The sequence below is a fragment of the Oncorhynchus kisutch genome, linkage group LG7, assembly GCF_002021735.2.
Source record: "Oncorhynchus kisutch isolate 150728-3 linkage group LG7, Okis_V2, whole genome shotgun sequence".
Lineage (NCBI taxonomy): Eukaryota > Metazoa > Chordata > Actinopteri > Salmoniformes > Salmonidae > Oncorhynchus > Oncorhynchus kisutch.
Genome location: NC_034180.2, coordinates 36,919,697 through 36,939,757, shown reverse-complemented (window position 1 = coordinate 36,939,757; position 20,061 = coordinate 36,919,697). Strand labels below are relative to the sequence as shown.

Below are 20,061 nucleotides of genomic sequence, written 5' to 3'. Positions count from 1 at the left end.
GCTTGTTTTACATTTGTATACACAGGGCATGATGATGTCTGCTCCATCTTGAGTTCATATGCATGACACATTACAAAAATACTCTGCATATTATGCATAAAACTGGCAAAATGTAATCATCATTTGCATGGGGTATTCAATCAACCTTTTTTTTCCTTCTAACTTTTGAATATTTGAATATCTTAAATATTTGGTCACATGATTCGTTTTGTGTATGTTTTCCTAGAAACAATGGGTGGCTCAACTAACCCTTTGGCTCAACTTATTCCACTCTCCCCTAACCTTCTGTCATAAACTGGCTGTCACAGATTTACTTCTACTATGTTACGTCTAGTCTTTGAGGCCAGGCTGGCTGAGTCCCGAGCCCGCCGGCTCCAAAAATAAGTTGTGAGGCGAGGCGTCCCTCTTTCACAAAGGCAAAGCCCCATAACTCAGTGTTTTCCCAAAATGAAATCGCATGTGAACCGAATATTAGGAAGCACGCATGGCTGCCAGCAACCGCGAAGCCATTATAGCTGGGCCTGTAAACCACATTTTCACCAGCAGACAATGCCCCTTTGTGCTCGTGTGTGGCTGTCCCCTCTGCCGTAACACAGAGTGGAGCCCTATACAATTAAACAGTGTGGATGAAGAGAGCAGAGAGCAGAGCAGAGCAGCGGAGAGGAGAGGAGAAGAGAATGGAGAGGGAGAGAGAGGAGGAAAGCTAAACAGAGGGGAGGAGAGAGTTGGAGTAGAAGAGGGGAGAGAGGAGAAGAGAAGATGTATAGACTGGAGTGTCAGTTCTGTTCTCTAGTTAATTAGTCACAGTCGCGTCAGGAGAAGGAGGCAGGGGAGCCTGCCCTCGTTTAGCCTCGTGGCGAGAGGGACCTTTCATGTGGTTGCTCACGGAATGCTGTTGTTCATTCCTTCCTGCAACAAAAGCCACATGTTTTTATTTTTTTGTAGAGCATAGGGCCCCTTCCCTCTGGAAATATGAAGGAACAAGACAAGGTATGTCACGTATGAGTGGTATGACTGCTAAGAAGAAAAGGCTAGCCAGTAAGGAATTCACCAAACAATCCCTAATCCCTGACTGTGCCAAAGTGATGTGCCTACTATACTGTCTATACACACACACACACACACACACACACACACACACACACACACACACACACACACACACACACACACACACACACACACACACACACACACACACACACACACACACACACACACACACACACACACACACACACACACACACACACACACACACACACACACTTACTCACTTACTCACTATCTCACCTGTTGTCTATGCAGCTATCCTGCCCCGTTAAACTTCTTTCGTCCTTGTTTGGGTATTTAAACAAAGGTCATCCCAGGTTCTGTCACACTCTTTCAAGTGTAAAGATGCCTAAAAGCATTTCCATATATTGAAATCACATTTATTTCCCTATTCACTGTACTTCAATCTCGCCGGCCCTGTCTGTCTCACCACAGAGCAAGACTAGAATCAAACAGTGACCCAGGGCCTGTTTCCTGACAACTGTCCATGGCACTTTCCACTGCAGACGTTAGACAACTCTTGGAAGCAGCGAGCTCCTGCAATGGGCCTGAAGGCTTTCATCCCGATGCAGGAAGGATGAGTCTCCTCCTTTCCGTCAGAGAGTTTCAAGAGCTCAGGAGACTCACAGACATACAGTAAATCCTTTTATCACCTGCAATAAAACTACTCTTGTCTTTTGTGCACAAAATTATTACTGTCAATCATCAAATTGAACCCAACTGAGTTTGAATTCAATCATAATAAGTGAAGGGATCAGTATCACCTCATCAGCATCATCGCTGTGATTTTTATTGAATTCTTGTCTCTTTCACAGTGTCCGGACAGACGGAGACTCTCTTTCTCCATTCCATTCATCTCTCTCTGTCTCTGCCTCTCTATGAGCTTGACTCTAGTGACGGAGTGTTTCCTCTCATAATCTTTGTGACTAATCCCTAGTGGCATTGCCCATGCGTAGTTAGCACCTTGCCCCATGTAGTGTAGCGTACTTACCTTTCCTCTCTCTCTGTGACTCAGAGCCTCTGAGAAGACCTAACTGATCACTACAGATGTAGGATCTTAATTTGATCACCCTGTTGTGGGAGAACTTTCCTGCAATGCAGTACATGTACAACTTGTAGTGTATTTGAGGTTTAAAATGGCTTCTGAAGTTTGCAATTTCCACTTAGACATTTCCAACTATGTTATCCCTTACGAAAAAGGTATCAACCCCTACAAAAATGTCCATTAATTATAACCCACATAATAATTAATATGTCCTGTTGCTGCAGGATTACTTGTTTACCTGTTGTAGCAAACTGGCTCAAATTAAGATCTTACATCTGTAATCCTCTGATTGCTGTGTTCGGCCACTCGGGCTCCTCAGTGCCGGGGCGGGCCAGGCTAACGACGATGACAACAAACAAGCGTTTATAAATCCAATCAGGAGGATGGAGTCTGGCTGGTTGTGTGGTGATTAGCCTGATCAAACCCATAACAGGCTTCTAGTCTACTGACTGACTGACTGTTTGCTGTGAATTGATGCTGATTAAAGGAGCGTTGGTTGGCCCCTAGCTACATGTAACACACAAGTCTTTCTGTTGGCTTGGTTATTGGTTGGTTACGTTAGCAGGGGTAGCCCTGTAGTCTACATCCTGTCTCAATGCCAAAGAGATGGTGGATGAGATGGTGTGAAGATAAGAGGTTTCTTGTTGATGGTAACATTCAGGTTCAGTGTAGGCTGTGTGGACGAGTCTGGTTTGTGAGGATTTAAATCACAGTGGTTTACCTTTCAGCTGATGGTTTGTTGGTGTTTGGCAGTATGGGGGAGAAGGTGAGAATAAATGATTCATCACCACTGCCAGGGAGGATGGTTTACAACACAGTATTTTTAGACAAGTCAGCGTTTACCCCAAATGTGGCTTTTCCTGGACTGTTATAAAATCAACAGGAGGCCATCTGTGACCTCTTACTGACTATTACACTGAGGACAGACAGGATTGAGAGGGAGAGAATGACATGGTCATCATGTTGACACACTGTACAGTACTTCTCTCTGACTCAGCACACAGAGATATTCACAGTCAGCTGTCTGGACATGTGTGTGTCTGTATGTGTGTGTGTGGAGAGGGCTGCGTGTGCAGCGTCCGTGTGTGATGGGTGTGTGCGACGTGCGTGATTGTCTGTGTCCTGTCTGTGAGAAGAGTTTCAGAGCCAGATGGAGTGACCTAGCACTAGACAGAGAAGGGAGAGAGAATGGGAAGGGATAGAGGGACCACTTCTGCTCCATAGCTAGGGGGGGTATTCCCCCGTGTAGGGCTTTCTGCTGAGGGATTACAGAACTGAGCAGCTGGAGAGAAGGTACAGATCCACACCAAGGTTACCTCAGGTCAGTCTTATAGGGGGAAAATACTTCTTCTTACATAGTTTTTTTGTAGCATTCTTTTCATTCTTAGTATTCTTGTCATGTTCACTATCAATAAAGCAATTGTACACGAGAGGGCAAGCTAAACAACGTTTTTAGCACGGTTGCACTGCATTCATACTGTAGGTACAAGGCTGAACTGAGTACCGTAAATCAGCACAGCCATGCTAAAAAAGTTGTTTTGTCGTTTTGCACAACCTTGAGGGTTACCAATTTGTTTTTTAAACGTTATTTTGACAAATGTATTCATAGGCTACTGTTTCATTCCTCAGCTGTGTCCCGACACATCTACAGTTTGTTTGCTAGTCAAGCTGGCTGGCCATTCATTCTATCGGTTAGAGATGCGACCCAGTCTATATCCAGTCGTTCATTCTAAATGTTCCATTGCCATGCGGGCTGGCAACATTCTTATCTCTTGCTTGCTAGCTAGCCAACTACTGCTAACACAGTTGCGTCAAACCATGCAGCTAGAATAACAGAAACGTGTTTTTTTTACACTTTTTTCTAGTTGACAATTCTTTGTATATATCCATAAAAATGATGCTGATTCATGATTTCGACTGGCTGAGAAAATATGTCAAAAATTGAATCCATGTTGCAAATGTCGAGAGACAGACAGCAAACGTTTTTACAAACCCCCATTGTTGCAAACCAAATGTTAGGCTAGAAGCAAGGGGAAATAATGTTTAGATGCCTTTCACAGTGGAGATCCAGTAAATGAATTGGCTGGCTTGGCTGATGGGACAGTGAATGAGCAGAGATTCCTCAGATGGAACAGAAAACAAGATTCCCATTTTTCCGTCATCGGCTTACCTGTGCTAAACTGAATTTTTAGTATGGCTTAGAATGCGTCTCAACACGCTGTTAGTTTTGACTAACCCGTTGTAGAATGGCCTTTTCAGTATTGAGTTTCAGTATACAAACGTTGTTCATTTTTAGCTACCTATTTGACAAAACACTGCGCCTCGCTATGGTATCTACATACTATACAAGTAGAAATTCCCCAAATCCTGTGACTGGTAAAGCTGAATGACCGGTAAAATACATTATGACCACCAACACTCAATTGACTGGCATTTGCTTGAAGACATTAATGTAAAAGCCAAATCCCTTATATCTGCCAAATATAGTCTTAAAGTACAGTACATTAAAGAGGGTTCAGTTCACAGAGGACAGTTTCACTATGACTAATATTGTGTCCAAAAAGTCAAGAAGTAAAAATTCCCATTTCTGAAATGTTCGTCTCTTGAAATAACTTTTTATACTTTTTGGGCAGGTTGTCACATCCCTAAATCATGCGTTTTATTGCACCAAAGACAATTAACTAAACGTAAACAACTTGAGATATTTCTTTGAAAAACCGAGAAAAAAGTATAAAAAACAATTTCATAGCCTACAGCTTCTATATCCTATCATTATCTGCATTTTTCCTCCACCGTAATTAACTTTTTTTTATTGCTTTTGGGAAGAGGGATGGGCGATGGATGTTTTGAGCAAGATTAAAGATTTCTTGTAATGAAGGGAAAAAAGGCTTCAGTCTTAACGTTCAGTTTGACCTGTTTTTGCTGTTGAATTGCTCCATGTCTCCACATTAAAACCAGATGACCAGATGTGTCATACTGTACATTAGGCAACTGAAATGAGCTGAATGTGAAAATAAACTAAGAGCCTCAATAGTTGTCATGCACTATCCTAAATGGGCTGATTTGTCTTTATGTTGTGGCTACAGATAGGATGTTTTTCAAACCATCTGTTTAACGGTATTCACTAAGCATGCAGGGAGGGGGTCATGCCTTCTGAAAATCAACAACATGCTCTAGAAGTTTCAAATTCAGGTCATACGGACTCCAATTATTGTCTAGGTTTGTTTAATCTTGTTCACAAGATAGCCTTACAAACTACATATAATGAATTTATGTTCAAGAAGTATCTTCATTTTCAGTCTTTAATTTCCTTTAAATTAGTTGTTGGTTATGATCTAATTTCTCCTTCACTAGCCCAACACTTCTAACTAGGGACTTGTTTGGGAAATGTTGAAATCATAGTTAATTACACGGTAATACACACTTAATGACATGGCAATTAAGACTTAATAGTACTTATATCATCTTCCTGTAACTTAATTATTGCCACACTTAGGTCACTATGCCATAATCACTGGCGGTATTAGACTGTTGCTTGTCCCTAAATGTCAGCTGCCTCATTGCATGAAACCAGCTGTAGCTTAGGGCATATGTTATACAACTGCATAATAAGTGAAATAAAACATTAACAGCCTGGGTTTGTTCATAATTCAACTGTCTCTCAGACGAAAGGGATGAGGTCATGAAGAGCACGATAGTAATGATGTGGATTTAACCAACAGCATCATAAGGGCCTAATGAAATATTATCAGCTCATAAGAGAAGGTGATTAAACTTAAAGAAATGATTCGTCTGAATATAGCAGCCATATATAGTAGATGGGAGACTTTAAAATATCAAATAAAAAACTATATTGTGATCATTTCTATCTCATTATCCAGTTATCCACATATTGTCGTCGTCTGAATAATTTCCTGTGTTCCTGTTCCGATATTTATTTTCCACATCGAAGGGTCCCAGTTTAAATAACTTGTCTAGACGTTATAAATTGCGCTGACATCCCAGTGCATTGTATCATGACAGACTTGAACATTTGTGTCTCTCACCATACCAATTATTTCATTCTGTAATTATTATGGAAGGGTATAATACATATTTTCTCCTTTTTGTTCGTCTGAGGGTGGTGTGGTAATGTATTTAGCATACATTCACAGCGTTCAGTCTCCTCAGAACTGCCATAGACAATCAGAGAGCTGCTCGTAACGTGCAGTCTAACTCTGGATGAACTGTGCTAAAGGGGCTGAGACTCCACATACAGCTTTCTTCATTCTTCATCCAGTCTGTCACAATGGCCCACTGGCCGGGAACCAGCATCAGATCATATTCACAGTACACACCAGCCATGCCATGCAATGCAAAGTCTATCTTTAGTTTCTTTTCAAGATTCATTTCAGGAACATGTTGGTCACCCCTCCAGTGATGTTTGTTGATGGAAATATAAGTTGTTCGCCTTTCCAAAATACTTACTTGTCCAAACAAAAAATATTCTTCAGCTGTCCCCATTGGAGAACCCTTTGAAGAACCCTATTTGGTCCAAGGTAGAACCCTATTGTGTTCCATGTAGAACCCTTTCAACAGAACCCAAAAGGGTTCAACTTGGAGCCTTGTGGTTGCTGGTTGACCACCAGAAAATGTTATTTACACCAACACTTAGCACAACTTTAACCTTGACCAACATTATATAGTTTAACATGCTCAGCCAAACAATTTAGGGGAGATGGGGTTTGGGGGTTGATTGACCACAAAATCGGCAAACGTCTCCTCCCTTCCTCTACCTGGAAGCCATCTTGTTGACGACCCCTGAAGGCGTTTCCCATCAATGGGTATTGACAGACAGTGAAAAAGATGAGACAGTCCAAAAAGTAAATAAGTACCTCAAACGTTTACAACACTAATCAAGTCCAGAGCGTTGCTCCCATCCAATATGCCCTCAGAGTTTTATAAATAGATATTATACTCGGCTAAATTGGAGACAGGATTCTGCTACTCGGTGGCCGTTGTGAGTTTTTCATTATTTGCCTAGCTTTCGAATATTGAAACTCTTAATATCTGGTTACAGATTTCAGCTCACTCAGCCAATCTCCATGTTTTGGCTTTGAAGGCCTGACGCTCGGCAGAAAGGCTTTGACTGGCTTCCAATTAACTATATTATTCATTTAGGAGGGAGGAAAAAACACACCACATGTCTAAGTGATTAATAAATTCCCCGGGGGCCATTCTTCCTCACTGCAGATTTCTACACTTTTGATAGTAAGCTACTGTCTAGTAACTTATGACACTGTCACAATAACTTTGTTGTAATGTTTTTGGCATCAAAGATCTGATCCTTACGTTAAATTCATCTTGAGGATTTTCCGTAATGTTAAAGAATTCCTTTGAGGGTTTTACCCAAAGTTTCTCACACAATTCTAACAGTCATGACTCCTTCAGCTTTAAATTTCCAAGTTGTAGAACTAACCAGACCACCTCCCAGAATCCACCAAAATAACCCCACTACTACCGTGGCGAAGCATTGTACATTTTTTCTCACACAGAAATTAACTTTCATTCATACAGTGCAACAAGCCAAACATATAAAACCATTCCCACCCTAATAAACTGGGGCCTTTTTTCTGCCACAAAGGAACTGGCTCCCCTGAGCGTTACAGTCTAAACGTCCTCCTGTCTAAAGGGCCTGCTGGGAAAACAAGCTTCCCAACTAGGAGGAAAACAACTAGGAGGAAAAGTAGCCAGGGAACCAAACCAAGTATATGACCCAGTGCCTATGCCCAATCCGACTCACTGTAAACTAAGTACATCATCTGGCTCAAACACTGAATACAGCCAAAGTGGAAGGTTTGTAACCCAATAAAAGTCAATAAAGAAAGTGAGTGTGGGCTTTTTTCCTTAATCGTATTGACAAGATTTCCAGAATTTGAGATACCAAGCTATTAATGTTGGTTCTGTGAGTATTTAGCATACCTCAGATGGTTATATCTCCAGTAATGGTTGGATGCTTGGTGTGTCTCTGGATAACAGGTCTGTTGTGAGAGAGGAGCAGAGAGAGGAGCAGGTGTAACCTCATTGTGGCTATTATCGGAGAACGACACGAGCTGTTCGTCTGTATCAGATTAGCGCCTTTAGAGAGCCTCTCCATCTCGCACACTTACACTCAGCCATAGTGTACTCACTGACCTAGTATTATAAATACCGTAAGAGCTTCAGTGTCCCTCTCTCACTTCTCTTCGCTCTTTTCTCTCTCTTTTCTCTCTCCCCTTCTCTGTGCTACAGGAGTGAGGTTTTTGAGGTGAAGTACATTCTTTTCTCATGCAAAGCGCATCAGATGTTGCACATCACATGCTCATATGTGTTCACTTCTCAGCTTGAGATATGCTGCTGCTTAATGTGCTGGAACTAAGAATATCATTCTATACTTGCTTGTGGACAGGGTTTCTGCCTGTGCTTTTATTTAGATATTCAGAACATTTCTGAACACATTAATCAATGTGTAAGCTATACAGGATCTCTCTTGAGTTGTTAATCAATAGAGATAGATATTGAAACAATTCTGAAGAACTTTTGATGTTGACAATTTTCTGAACTAGTCAAGTTAAAAAGTTCATGACTTCTGATAAGATGTATACAGTGCATTTGGAAAGTATTCAGACCCCTTGACTTTTTCAATTTTTTTAAAATGTTACAGCCTAAAATTGATAAAATATTTCAATCAATCTAAACACAATACCCCAGGTATTTAGACATTTTTGCTAACGTATTATTTTTTATTTATTTTTATCACATTTGCATAAGTATTCAGACCCTTTACTCAGTACTTTGTTGAAGTAACTTTGGCAGCGATTACAGCCTTGAGTCTTCTTGGGTATAACAGTACAAGCTTGGCACATCTATATTTGGGGAGTTTCTCCCATTCTTCTCTGCAGATCCTCTCAAGCTCTGTCAGGTTGGATGGGGAGCATCGCTACAGAGCTATTTTGAGGTCTCTCCAGAGACATTCGATTGGGTTCAAATCCGGGCTCTGGCTGGGCCACTCAAGGACATTTAGAGACTTGTCCCGAAGCCACTCCTGCATTGTCTTGGTAGTGTGCCAAGTTCCTGTTGGAAGGTGAACCTTCGCCTCAGTCTGAAGTCCTGAGTGTTCTGAAGCAGCTTTTCCATCAAGGATCTCTTTGTACTTTGCTCTGTTCATCTTTCCCTCGATCCTGACTAGTCTCCCAGTCCTTGCCGCTGGAAAACATCTCCACAGCATGATGCTGCCACCCCCATCTTCACCGTAGGGATGGTGTCAGGTCATCTCTTTCCTCCAGAGATGACACTTGGCATTCCGCCAAATAATTCAATTTTAGTTTCATCATACCAATGAATCTTGTTTCTCTCGTTTCTCATGGATTAGTTCCCTTAAGGAAAAGCACCTTTAGTCAATCTGATTTCTCTGTGAGAGCTTCCCATATTTGGAATACACTGCCATCAGACACACACAACTGCACCACCGATCACACTTTCACAAAAAACATGAAGACATGGCTAAAGGCCAATCAGACATAATCCCTAGTTGTGTATTGCTGCTTTCCATGTTGTCTGTTGTCTGTAGCTTGTGAGGTGTGGAAACACTGTTGCTTTTATGGATTTTTTCTTGTTGCTTTTTGTGCTATGTTGTTCTGTCTGCATGCTACGTCTTGCTTGTCCTATGTTGCTCTGACAGTGCTCACTGCTCATTGATTGTCTGTATTGTTATTGTAATTATTTCGAATAACCTGCCCAGGGACTGCGGTTGAAAATGAGCTGGGTGGATAAAACTGGCACTTTTACTGAAATGTTGATTAATGTGCACTGTCCCTGTAAAAATAAAAAATAAACTCAACTCAACTCAACTCATGGTCTGAGAGTCCTTTGGGTGCCTTTTGCAAACTCCAAGCGAGCTGTCATGTGCCTTTTACTGAGGAGTGGCTTCCGTCTGGCCACTCTACCATAAAGGCCTGATTGGTAGAGGGCTGCAGAGATGGTTGTCCTTCTGGAAGTTTCTTCCATCTCCACAGAGGAACTCTGGAGCTCTGTCAGAGTGACCATCGGGTTCTTGGTCACTTCTGTGGAAAGGTGACCAAGGCCCTTCTCTTCCGATTGCTAGGCTTGGATGGGCGGCCAGCTCTAGGAAGAGTCTTTGTGGTTCTTGGGGACCTTCAATGCTGCAGACATTTTTGGTACCCTTCCCCAGATCTGTGCAGTGACACAATCCTGTCTCGGAGCTCTACGGACAATTCCTTCAACCTCATGGCTTGGTTTTTGTTCTGACATGGACTGTCAACTGTGGGACCTTATATAGACAGGTGCGTGCCTTGTCAAATCATGTCCAATCAATTGAATTTACCACAGGTGGACTCCAATCAAGTTGTAGAAACATCTCAAGGAAACAGGATGCACCTGAGCTCAATTTCGAGTCTCATAGTAAAGGGTCTGAATGCTTGTGTAAATCAGGTATTTCAGTTTTTTTAATACATTTGCAAAAATGTCTAAAAACCTGTTTTCACTTTGTCATTGTGGGGTTTGTGTGTAGATTGATGAGAAAAAAACATTTATTTAATACATTTTAGAATAAGGGTTTAATGTAAAAAAAATGTGGAAAAAGGGAAGGGGTATGAATACTTTCCGAATGCACTGTACAGCCACATTTCCATTTAGGATTCATGTATCATAGGATTAAAGTCAGGACTTGGAAGCATAAAGTTATCCACAAACATTAAGCAGTCTCCTTGATTTTTTCAAACCGTTCCTCCTAATTACAGTTTGATTTCAATCAAAAAAAAGAAGATCTTGGCCAAATTGCTACGCCTGTGTAATGCAAGTTGTTAAACTAACCGCCAGAGTATTTTGCTTACATGAGGTAGTCTTTATTTGAAATGCTTTCAAATCGAACTGGAGGATTTAATGACTTTTGGCCTTTGTTCTGTTACAGTTTGGTTTCATTTTCTAGACTGAACGAATTGTAAAAGGATATTGCATATTCACTAATGATTTCCAATGGCGATTACAGCTTTAAATGTTCTCTTTGTTTCCAGTCTATCTTTCGCATGCAGATCAGTTTCCCTTCTCGCTACAGTGACACTGCTGAAAAACTTAATCAAGCATCCGAATCGCATTACAAAAGAACCCTACTAAGTATGAGATCTGATCCCAAGTCAGATCTTATTCAGACATTAGAGAGTAACATGCTAATACTTGAATGGCGGATAATCAACCAACAACTACAACCTCACGACTGCATGATAATCAACAATGAAGAGATGAGAGGGATGCAGAGAGAGAGGAGGAATAAGAGAGAGAGGCATACTTAGTGATGCAGAGAAAGAGGACGAAGGAGAGAGAGAGAAAGATATGGTGCAGAGATGCGGCTTTGTCAAGAGGAAACTATAAATGACTGAGTAGCTGTCTGAGCTGTGAGAACACTAGAACACCATCCTCTGTCACTCTGCTCACTGTACTGTGGTTCCAGTTGGGATATCAGAGGCTTGTTTTCATATGAGTGGCAGATGGGAGTGTATGTGTGTGTGTGTGTGTGTGTGTGTGTGAGTTTGTGTGGGTAGCGGGGGAACCGGGGCTCCAGAAATGTTAAGATATATTCTGCAAACAATTAGGAGCTGGTAGTACTTCTCCTGTGGCTGTCTCTAATTAACACAACAACCAGGCCTCAATAAAGTGGAGATTTTTTTTGCCATTTTTTGTTGTAGCAGAAACAGTGGGAACCAATCTCCCAGACCTCCTCAGATTAATGGCTCAGTGACTCTCACAGCGACGTGCTCTCGTTAAAATGGCATGTTAGGGACTTTTTAGATTGATAGCAAAATAATACGAATCAAATTTTGAAGCAGCTAGAAAGAGAGGAAACTATGTAATACTTACACTCCCCTACTTACACTCCCCTGCTTACACTCCCCTACTTACACTACCCTACATACACTACCCTGCTTACACTCCCCTACTTACACTACCCTACTTACACTCCCCTACTTACACTCCCCTGCTTACACTCCCCTACTTACACTCCCCTACTTACACTCCCCTACTTACACTCCCCTGCTTACACTCCCCTACTTACACTCCCCTACTTACACTCCCCTACTTACACTCCCCTACTTACACTCCCCTACATACACTCCCCTACTTACACTCCCCTGCTTACACTCCCCTACATACACTCCCCTACTTACACTCCCCTACATACACTCCCCTACTTACACTCCCCTGCTTACACTCCCCTACTTACACTCCCCTACTTACACTCCCCTGCTTACACTCCCCTACTTACACTCCCCTGCTTACACTCCCCTACTTACACTCCCCTACTTACATTCCCCCTACTTACATAGCCCTTACCTACATTCCCCTACTTACACTCCACTACTTACATTCCCCCTACTTACATAGCCCTTACCTACATTCCCCTACTTACACTCCACTACTTACATAGTCCCTACTAACACTCCACTACTTACACTCCTCTACTTACACTCCCCTACTTACATAGCCCCTACTTACCATCCCCTACTTACACTTCCCTCCTTACATAGTCCCCACTTACACTCCCCTACTTACACTCCCGTACTTACACTTCCCTACTTACATATCCCCTACTTACACCCCCCTACTTACACTCCCCTACTTACACTCCCCATACTTACATTCCCCCTACTTACATAGCCCCTACTTACATTCCCCTACTTACACTCCCCTACTTACATATCCCCTACTTACACTTCCCTACTTACACCCCCCTACTTACACTCTCCTACTTACACCCCCTACTTACACTCTCCTACCTGCATCACCCCTACTTACACTCCACTACTTACACTCCTCTACTTACACCTCCCTACTTACATAGCCCCTACTTACCATCCCCTACTTACACTTCCCTCCTTACATAGTCCCCACTTACACTGCCCTACTTACACTCCCCTACTTACACTCCCTTACTTACACTCCCCTATTTACATAGCCCCTACTTACACCCCCCTACTTACACACCCCTACTTACACTCCCCATACTTACATTCCCCCTACTTACACTCCCCATACTTACATTCCCCCTACTTATATATCCCCTACTTACATATTCCCTACTTACACTTCCCTACTTACACCCCCCTACTTACACTCCCCTACTTACATAGCCCCTACTTACACTCCCTTACTTACACTCCCCTACTTACATAGCCCCTACTTACACTATCCTACTTACACTCCCCTACTGACATAGACCCTACTTACACTCCCTTACTTACACTCCCCTACTTACATAGTCCCCACTTACACCCCCCTACTTACACTTCCCTCCTTACATAGTCCCCACTTACACTGCCCTACTTACACTCCCCTACTTACACTCCCTTACTTACACTCCCCTACTTACATAGTCCCCACTTACACCCTCCTACTTACACTCCCTTACGTACACTCCCCTACATACAGTTGAAGTCGGAAGTTTACGTACATCTTAGCCAAATACATTTAAACTCAGTCTTTCACAATGCCTAACATTTAATCCTAGTAAAATTCCCTGTCTTAGGTCAGTTAGGATCACCACTTTATATTACGAATGTGAAATGTCAGAATACTAGTAGAGAGAATGATTTATTTAAACTTTTATTTCTTTCATCACATTCCCAGTGGGTCAGAAGTTGACATACACTCAATTAGTATTTGGTAGCATTGCCTTTAAATTGTTCAACTTGGGTCAAACATTTCGGGTAGCCTTCCACAAGCTTCCCACAATAAGTTGGGTGAATTTTGGCTCATTCTTCCTGATAGAGCTGGTGTAACTGATTCAGGTTTGTAGGCCTCCTTGCTCACACACGCTTTTTCAGTTCTGCCCACAAATTTTCTATAGGATTGAGGTCAGGGCTTTGTGATGGACACTCCAATACGTGACTTTGTTGTCCTTATGCCATTTTGCCACAACTTTGGATGTATGCTTGGGGTCATTATCCATTTGGAAGACCCATTTGCGACCAAGCTTTAACTTCCAGACTGATGTCTTGAGATGTTGCTTCACTATATCCACATAATTTTCATCCCTCATGATGCCATCTATTTTGTGAAGTGCACCAGTCCCTCCTGCAGCAAAGAACCCCTACAAGATGATGCTGCCACCCCCGTGCTTCACAAATGGGATGGTGTTCTCTGGCTTGCAAGCATCCCCCTTTTTCCTCCAAACATAATGATGATCTTTGTCCCCATGTGCAGTTACAAACCGTAGTCTGGCTTTTTTATGGAGGTTTTAGAGCAGTTGCTTCTTCCTTGCTGAGTGGCCTTTCAGGTTATGTCGATATAGGACTCATTTTACTGTGGATATAGATACTTTTGTACCTGTTTCCTCCTGCATCTTCACAAGGTCCTTTGCTGTTGTTCTGGGATTGATTTGCACTATTCGCTCCAAATTACATTCATCTCTAGGATACAGAACACATCTCCTTCCTGAGCGGTATGACGGCTGCGTGGTCCCATGGTGTTTATACTTGCGTACAATTGTTTGTACAGATGAACTTGGTACCTTCAGGTGTTTGGAAATTGCTCCAAGGATGACACAGACCTGTGGAGGTCTACAATATTTTTCTGAGGTCTTGGCTGATTTCTTTAGATTTTCCCATGATGTCAAGCAAAGAGGCACTGAGTTTGAAATATATCCACAGGTACACCTCCAATTGACTCAAATGATGTCAATTAGCCTATCAGAAGCTTCTAAAGCCATGGAATTTTCAACTTTGTGTATGTAAACTTCTGATCCACTGGAATTGTGATACAGTGAATTATAAGTGAAATAATCTGTCTGTAAACAATTGTTGGAAAAATTCCTTGTGTCATCCACCGACTTGCCAATACTATAGTTTGTTAACAAGAAATGTGTGGAGTGGTTGAAAAACGAGTTTTAATGACTCCAACCTAAGTGTATGTAAACTTCCGACTTCAACTGTATTTATTTGAACAGTGAAGCTAAAACTTTTAATTTGGCTCTCTACTCAAGCATTTTGGATTGTAGAGCAGAGTTCTATGTGAGGCGACAGTACAGAATGTCACCTTTTATTTGAGGGTATTTATATACATGTTTTTTTACCGTTTAGAAATGAAAGCACTTTATGTATCTCGTCCCCCCATTTGAAAGTGTCATAAGTATTTGGACAAATTCACTTACAGTGCATTAATGTACAGTGCATTTTGTCCTATCCTAGCATGCAATGAATGTTAAGCTTGTGACTTTACAAAATTGTTGGATGCAATTTCTGTTTGTTTTGGTTGTGTTTTAGTTTTCATCATTGTAGACCAAAATAATGGTCCATACCTTTGGAATGAACTGTATATATACAGTTTCATGTAATGTATGTACATTTATCTTGTGCCCAATAGAAATGAATGGGAAATAATGTATTATGTCATTTTGGAGTCACTTTTATTGTAAATAATAATAGAATATGTTTCTGAATACTTTTACATTGATGTGAATGCTACCATTATTATGGATAATCATGAATAAATTGTGAATAATAATGAGTGAGATGCATAATTATCATGCTCCCAAGAAAACCCTAACCTCCATTGTTAATGGTAATGGTGAGAGACTTTGCGTGCTAGGAATGTGCGACCAAATACTGAACTTCTGACTAAATGTAATACACTATAAGTGAATTTGTCCCAATACTTATGACACCTTCAAATGGAGGGAGTAGATTCACAAAGTGCTTTCTAAATGGTAAAACAGAGTTGTATGAAAACATCCTGAAATAAAAGGTGACATTCTGTACTGTTGCCTCATATAAAGCATTTGATCTACAATCTAAAATGCTGGAGTATAGAACCAAATTAAAAGTTTTAGCTTCACTGTCCAAATAAACATGTAGGGGAGTGTATGTAGGGGAGTGTAAGTAAGGGAGTGTATGTAGGGGAGTGTATGTAGCGGAGTGTAAGTAAGGGAGTGTATGTAGGGGAGTGTATGTAAGGGAGTGTATGTAGGGGAGTGTAAGTAAGGGAGTGTATGTAGGGGAGTGTATGTAGGGGAGTGTATGTAGGGGAGTGTAAATAGGGGAGTGTAAGTAAGGGAGTGTATGTAGAGGAGTGTATGTAAGGGAGTGTATGTAAGGGAGTGTATGTAGGGGAGTGTATGTAGGGGAGTGTAAATAGGGGAGTGTAAGTAAGGGAGTGTATGTAGGGGAGTGTATGTAGGGGAGTGTAAGTAAGGGAGTGTATGTAGGGGAGTGTAAGTAAGGGAGTGTATGTAGGGGAGTGTATGTAGGGGAGTGTATGTAGGGGAGTGTATGTAGGGGAGTGTAAATAGGGGAGTGTAAGTAAGGGAGTGTATGTAGAGGAGTGTATGTAAGGGAGTGTATGTAGGGGAGTGTATGTAGGGGAGTGTAAATAGGGGAGTGTAAGTAAGGGAGTGTATGTAGGGGAGTGTATGTAGGGGAGTGTAAGTAAGGGAGTGTATGTAGGGGAGTGTAAGTAAGGGAGTGTATGTAGGGGAGTGTAAGTAAGGGAGTGTATGTAGGGGAGTGTATGTAGGGGAGTGTAAGTAAGGGAGTGTATGTTCTGGTTGTCATAGCAGAATATCTGACTTGTCTAAATCTAAAGGTTGAGAGTGTTTGAAATAACTGTGCAAGGTGTTGGCTGAGGTTCTCTCACAACAACACTCACTTAAAAACCTAATTGAATCATCTATCACTACATGTAATCTAATTTTACTACATTATTATCAAATAATCTTATAATTTATTGTTTTATTATAACAGCTGAACAATTCTCTCTTAACTTGAAGTCAAGGTAGGATGTACTTCCAAGTAAGGGCTGCTGGATTGAGGTAACCATGGCAACAAATGGCTCCTTCATTAAGAGCAGTCTTCGGCATGAGTGTAATGCACTCACCTCACCACACAGGCCAAGAGTACCTCCTGTAAGTAGTGTAGGAGACAGACCAATGTTTCTTCTCTTTCTGTTTTATTGTATTGCTGTGTTCCAGTAAAGGCCGGTCAGCCTTCCTCTTACTCTCCCAGAGAGCTAGAAAATATCCCACTTGATGCCTGCGGTAAGAAGCCCATTACGGTGTGCACCATCAAGACTACATAAAACACAGCACTGAGGCCCAAAGCTGTAACGGCCCTGTCTAACGGTCTCAGCTACTGTACTGACCCGTGCCTCCTTTCATCCCATTAAATAGGAACGTTATGGACATTCGTGTGGTAGAAGGATACCAGAGAGGGTCTACTCAAACACCAAAATAAAGTTTCTGTCCCTTTTTGTTTTGGAAGTAAACTCGCACACACAAACACACACACACACACACACACACACACACACACACACACACACACACACACACACACACACACACACACACACACACACACACACACACACACACACACACACACACACACACACACACACACACACACGCACGCGCACACACGCACTAGCGCACACGCGCACACGTGCACACACACAAACACACACACACACAAACCCTCACACTCCTTCTGCTGCCAAACAGACATTTTAAACAACTGGGAACGAGGGGACCGCCAGAGCCGCCAATATCATTCTCTCTCTGACACCTCAAGCCACAGACGTGACAGAGGAGAGAGAGAGAGAGAAAGAGAGAGAGAATAGAGAGAAGGAAAGAGTTCTTACCTCTCAGTAGAGTGGGGCCATAGTTGCCGAAGGAATCAAAGATGCTGTTAGAAGCCATGTCCTCGTGCCTGAAGTGGTGCCAGAGTCGTCGCCAGCCCTCTACAGTTGATAATGATCAACCCTGGAGAGACACAGGGGTTGAAAGAGAGAATGAAAGAGTGAGAGAGAGGAGAGCAAGAGAGGACAGATCCTGGAACTCAGAGCCCGTTTGCTACCAAGAATTTGGGGTTTGTGACTACCACAGGAATCCCTAGCCACAAGCCTGCAAAGAGAGCAGCATATGTTTGCTGCACCAGGGGTATAAGGCATTAAGAAAGAGAGAGAGGGAGAGAGAGTGATAAGGTGAGGGAGAGTGAGAGGGAGAGAGTGAGAGAGAGAGAGGCAGATAGAATGATAAGGTGAGGGAGAGTGAGAGAGAGAGAGAGAGAGAGAGGGAGAGAGAATGATAAGGTGAGGGAGAGTGAGAGAGAGAGAGGGAGAGAGAATGATAAGGTGAGGGAGAGTGAGAGTGAGAGAGAGAATGATAGTCTGGGAGAGTGAGGGAGAGTGTGGCTATACTGAGGTGCAGTGGTACCGTCCCCCTCCAGGACTCTGGCCTTCCAGTGGACTCACCGTTGCTGTATCAGATCTGAACGTCCTGTTAGCGGCCTGGGGTAGGGTGGCAGGGAGGTGTGGTGTGGTGCTGCTCCGGTCCGTCAGTGGGCAGTGGCTCTGAGGTTACCTAGGTTCTCTCTCTCTGTCAGGAGACGTGGTGTCCCACGGTGGTGACCTGACTGGAGCGTCAGTGTTTACTAGCGCCGGCTAAAGCCACAGCTCTCTCTGTATCCTCGCCATCCTCCAGCTCCCCTCCTTGAGTGGTGGAGCCCGCGTCACATGTCACGTGAGGTCACAGGGCCTCTCCTCCCCTCCTCTCTCTCTTATTTTCGTTCTTACTCTGTGTAGCTTCTTTTTTTCCTCTTTGCTTTTACTTTCCACAGCTCTCTCTTTCCCTCTCTCCTTTCTCTCTGTCTTTTGATTGGTCTAAGATTGGCCATGTTTTGAATGTTCTACTTTCATTTAAGTTCAAACCAGGCAGCGGCCTACGCCACTTTATCAGAGGGTGCCGAAACCCAATGTGAACAACATTAAACACACATTAAGAGAAACAGAAATAAGAAAGCGTTAGCGAGAGGCAGAGATCATAAGAGAGAGAGAGGGGGCTGTATAGTGTAGGGAGATGAGTGGGGTTTGCTGCCGCAAGGAGAGAGGAAAGAAGCAGAGCAAAGCAGAGAGGGTTCTGTCTCTGAGCTCCTTCAGAGAGAGACTGTGTGTTTCTGTGTATATGTCTGACTCACTGCACATCTGTGTTTGTAAGAACTGGTGGTTTTGGGCCTACAAAACCAACCCTCCACCCTCACTTACCACTTGATAGGATCCTAATCTTAGCCTCATTAGAAGAGGCAGTTCCAGCACTTCAGTTTACCCTCTCCTTGTTGCTATTGTCTCCTCTCCTCTCCTCTCCTCTCCTCTCCTCTCCTCTCCTCTCCTCTCCTCTCCTCTCCTCTCCCTCCTCTCCTCTCCTCTCCTCTCCTCTCCTCTCCTCTCCTCTCCTCTCCTCTCCTCTCCTCTCCTCTCCTCTCCTCTCCTCTCCTCTCCTCTCCTCTCCTCTCCTCTCCTCTCCTCTCCTCTCCTCTCCTCTCCTCTCCTCTCCTCTCCTCTCCTCTCCTCTCCTCTCCTCTCCTCTCCTCTCCTCTCTCCTCTCCTCTCCTCTCCTCTCCTCTCCTCTCCTCTCCTCTCCTCTCCTCTCCTCTCCTCTCCTCTCCTCTCCTCTCCTCTCCTCTCCTCTCCTCTCCTCTCTTCTCTTCTCTTCTCTTCTCCTCTCCTCTCCTCTCCTCTCCTCTCCTCTCCTCTCCTCTCCTCTCCTCTCCTCTCCTCTCCTCTCCTCTCCTCTCCTCTCCTCTCCTCTCCTCTCCTCTCCTCTCCTCTCCTCTCCTGTATTATTATTTCTCTCTCACACTATCCCTTTCACTATTCTTTTATACTTTCTGTCACACAATATAATTATTTAGGGATATTTATTTCACACCTGTAGTACAGGACAAAGGAGAAATCAACAAGTTTATTAAATATTTCGAAAATGTATAAATATAGATCCACTACTACATAATTTACTAAAATGCATTATGATTTTGAGCAAAACATGACTGTGAATTCCCCCCCCACCCCCCCTCAAATATCTAAACCAGACATAACCTGATTGGGGTTTTGACACTTTCAGAAAGCTCATACTCTGGGCAGGGCTCTGTAGAGTCATATGT

At 42.8% G+C, this 20,061-nt stretch overlaps 1 protein-coding gene across 3 annotated transcripts in view; it reads right to left on the bottom strand.

Annotated features, from left to right (window-relative positions):
- The window catches only part of LOC109894579 (runt-related transcription factor 3-like), an 89,137-nt gene extending 70,570 nt beyond the window's left edge, over positions 1-18,567 (bottom strand). Inside the window, exons 1-2 of one of the 3 annotated variants that reach the window (XM_031829038.1) lie at positions 18,377-18,567; positions 17,765-17,885 (exon numbers count right to left, since the gene is read on the bottom strand). In XM_031829038.1, the coding sequence (XP_031684898.1) occupies positions 17,765-17,822 (58 nt within the window). In that variant the 5' untranslated portion in view covers positions 17,823-17,885; positions 18,377-18,567. The remainder of the gene's footprint in view (positions 1-17,764; positions 17,886-18,376) is intronic. The other 2 variants (XM_031829037.1, XM_020488171.2) reach the window with 2 other exon arrangements.
- Positions 18,568-20,061: the final 1,494 nt, after the last annotated feature.